The sequence below is a fragment of the Acyrthosiphon pisum genome, unplaced genomic scaffold, assembly GCF_005508785.2.
Source record: "Acyrthosiphon pisum isolate AL4f unplaced genomic scaffold, pea_aphid_22Mar2018_4r6ur Scaffold_21444;HRSCAF=24000, whole genome shotgun sequence".
NCBI lineage: Eukaryota > Metazoa > Arthropoda > Insecta > Hemiptera > Aphididae > Acyrthosiphon > Acyrthosiphon pisum.
In genome coordinates, this window is record NW_021770912.1 from 1 (window position 1) to 2,332 (window position 2,332).

Here is a 2,332-nt window from a genome sequence, read left to right on the forward strand (position 1 = left end):
TTTCTGATTATTACCTAAGTACGTAACACTTTCCCGATTTTTTCATTTCCGTTAACTACTTCCCCGATTTATTAATATCTGCGTAATAATAATTGTTCGTGTGTAATTTTTATAGTGTAAATATGTAATGTTTTAGATCGTAGAATCGTACGGCGTACGTGGAGGTAGAACGAACAGAATTCCTACTGTTTGGGGACCATTTGGTAATTTGCAACTATATTATATGTAGGTACCAATGGAACGAACAAAATTCTTCGTTCCTGATTTATAATCCGAGACCGTGATTACAGGGGTACCTCTTATCACTAGTTGTTAGTCTTTATATTTTCTTTTCGTAGTTTTCGTGACGGAACAATATATTTTTTTTTACCTCTTGTCTGGCTAAAATAATAAATAGGTGCATTTAAAAATGTATAGTGTCCGGTAATAGATCTAATAACACCAATGTCAATCGTGAAGGAGTTATTTATCATGGGTGAGTAATGAGTATAAATTGGTTCTAGAAATTTAATCGCACAAACAAAAAACGCACATGGATTTTTGAATAATATTATTGACATGGTTAATTATCCAGGTGCGGGATACTGTGAAATAATTTTGAACCGGTTTAGCCTAATAATTTCTACTTTATGTTTATTTTCCTAACCTAATATTAGCAATTTATTGTACTCATTGATATTTGTTTTAATATAGAATTCCCAAGAGTGAATATGTGAGAAGAAAATGGCTTTAAGTTTTTGGTGTTGATCGTTGTCATAATTGGCAATGTATATGTAGGGATCATTTTTTAGAAGAAAACTATAAGCCGGGAAAAAGCAATTTATATTTTCAATCTTATGATTGAAATTGTTTTCCTTCTAAGTAATACTTCTCTATCTCTATAATTTAATTTTTCATTTTTAATAGCATTTTTATTTTAATATAGGTAGTTATGCTGCTCAAAGTAATGATGTTGAAACTGGAAATAATGTAATTTTACCAAAGGAACAAAATATAAGGTGAGTTGATGAAAGTTGTATTTGACTAGATTTTGTTTTTACAATTATTTAAAAATCTATAAAATTGGCTTATTATGATTAAAGCGATTACATAGAATCTGAATTTTACAGAGAGGAACATATTGAAAATGCTGTTGTATATAATTTTAAAACACCTGGACGGACTACTAGACTTACTAGAAACACTGAGGATATGAGTAATAAAAATATACCGGTCAGTAAATAAGTATTAATATTCTTAATAAAAATGGTCAATACAGTCTGATATCTATCTTTTTTATGATTTTCCATGCTTTCGTTATAGTATATGTAGGGCCTTGGTATTTAACGTCCTGGTTTCTCTTCTTTAGTAATTTAGTGCTTCTAATTAGACATCAGTAATATTCTTGTCCACTTATATTTATAAAATAGTTAGTAGTTTGACCAACAATGTGTGTACTCTTTTTGGAAAACTCTTGGGATATATTTTTTAGCCACTACTACTTAGGACCATATCTACTGTAATTAATTGGCGATCAGTATGATTATAAAATATAAAACCATAATGATCATCTAATAACGCCCAAACTAAGCAATGTGTATATTTACTATAGGCTGTTCATTGTATCATAATATACAAATAAATATGTACCCCACAACTTGTTTTGTACCATATACTGTACAGCTAATGAGGTACTGAGAATCATTGATTATAAATATCAATAATTGTTCTTATATTGTTCTAATACCCTCTAGTTCCTAGAAAAAATAGTCTTTAGACTATCCTAAATATATAGACTCTATACAAACTAGACTATTGAATGTTATATCACTAAAATATGTATTTAGCTCATGTTATATTTTAATTTGTACTTTATAATTGACGACCTACCTGTTTCTAATTTTAATATATTATTTTTAATATGAATTATGTCTTTAAATTTTAAAGGACCATACTTCAGGATCTGGATTACGATGTTCCGTTAAAAACTGCTTTAACAGGCATTCAAAGAATCTTAGTCTCTTTGGCTATCCTAAGGATTTCACGCTCATGCTTATGGCATAATTTTTAAAACAATTATTGTATTTTATAAAATAATTATTAGTTAATGAATGTTATATTATATTATATTTGTGTTAATATTATTACTTTTTAATATGAAGTAAGCGCTACAAAATTATAGCTCTAAAACATTTAAATGTTTCACAATAAATATTTTAATTATATTAATTATAAACATTTAAACAGCATACCTTTATATTGACAATTATTTATCTGTATAGGTTTCATATTATTGTCTACATTGGTTATATATAATGTCTAACATAGATCAGTTATATATATATAAACATTT

At 27.5% G+C, this 2,332-nt stretch overlaps 1 protein-coding gene across 1 annotated transcript; it reads left to right on the plus strand.

Moving 5' to 3' along the window:
* Positions 1–136: 136 nt before the first annotated feature.
* On the plus strand, positions 137–2,043 carry LOC107884594 (the record flags this gene model as incomplete). Its single annotated transcript, XM_029492408.1, has 4 exons — positions 137–203; positions 926–998; positions 1,110–1,212; positions 1,927–2,043. Coding segments are annotated over 4 exons (360 nt in total), but the record flags the coding sequence as incomplete, so codon positions are not given.
* Between the last annotated feature and the right edge of the window lie 289 nt (positions 2,044–2,332).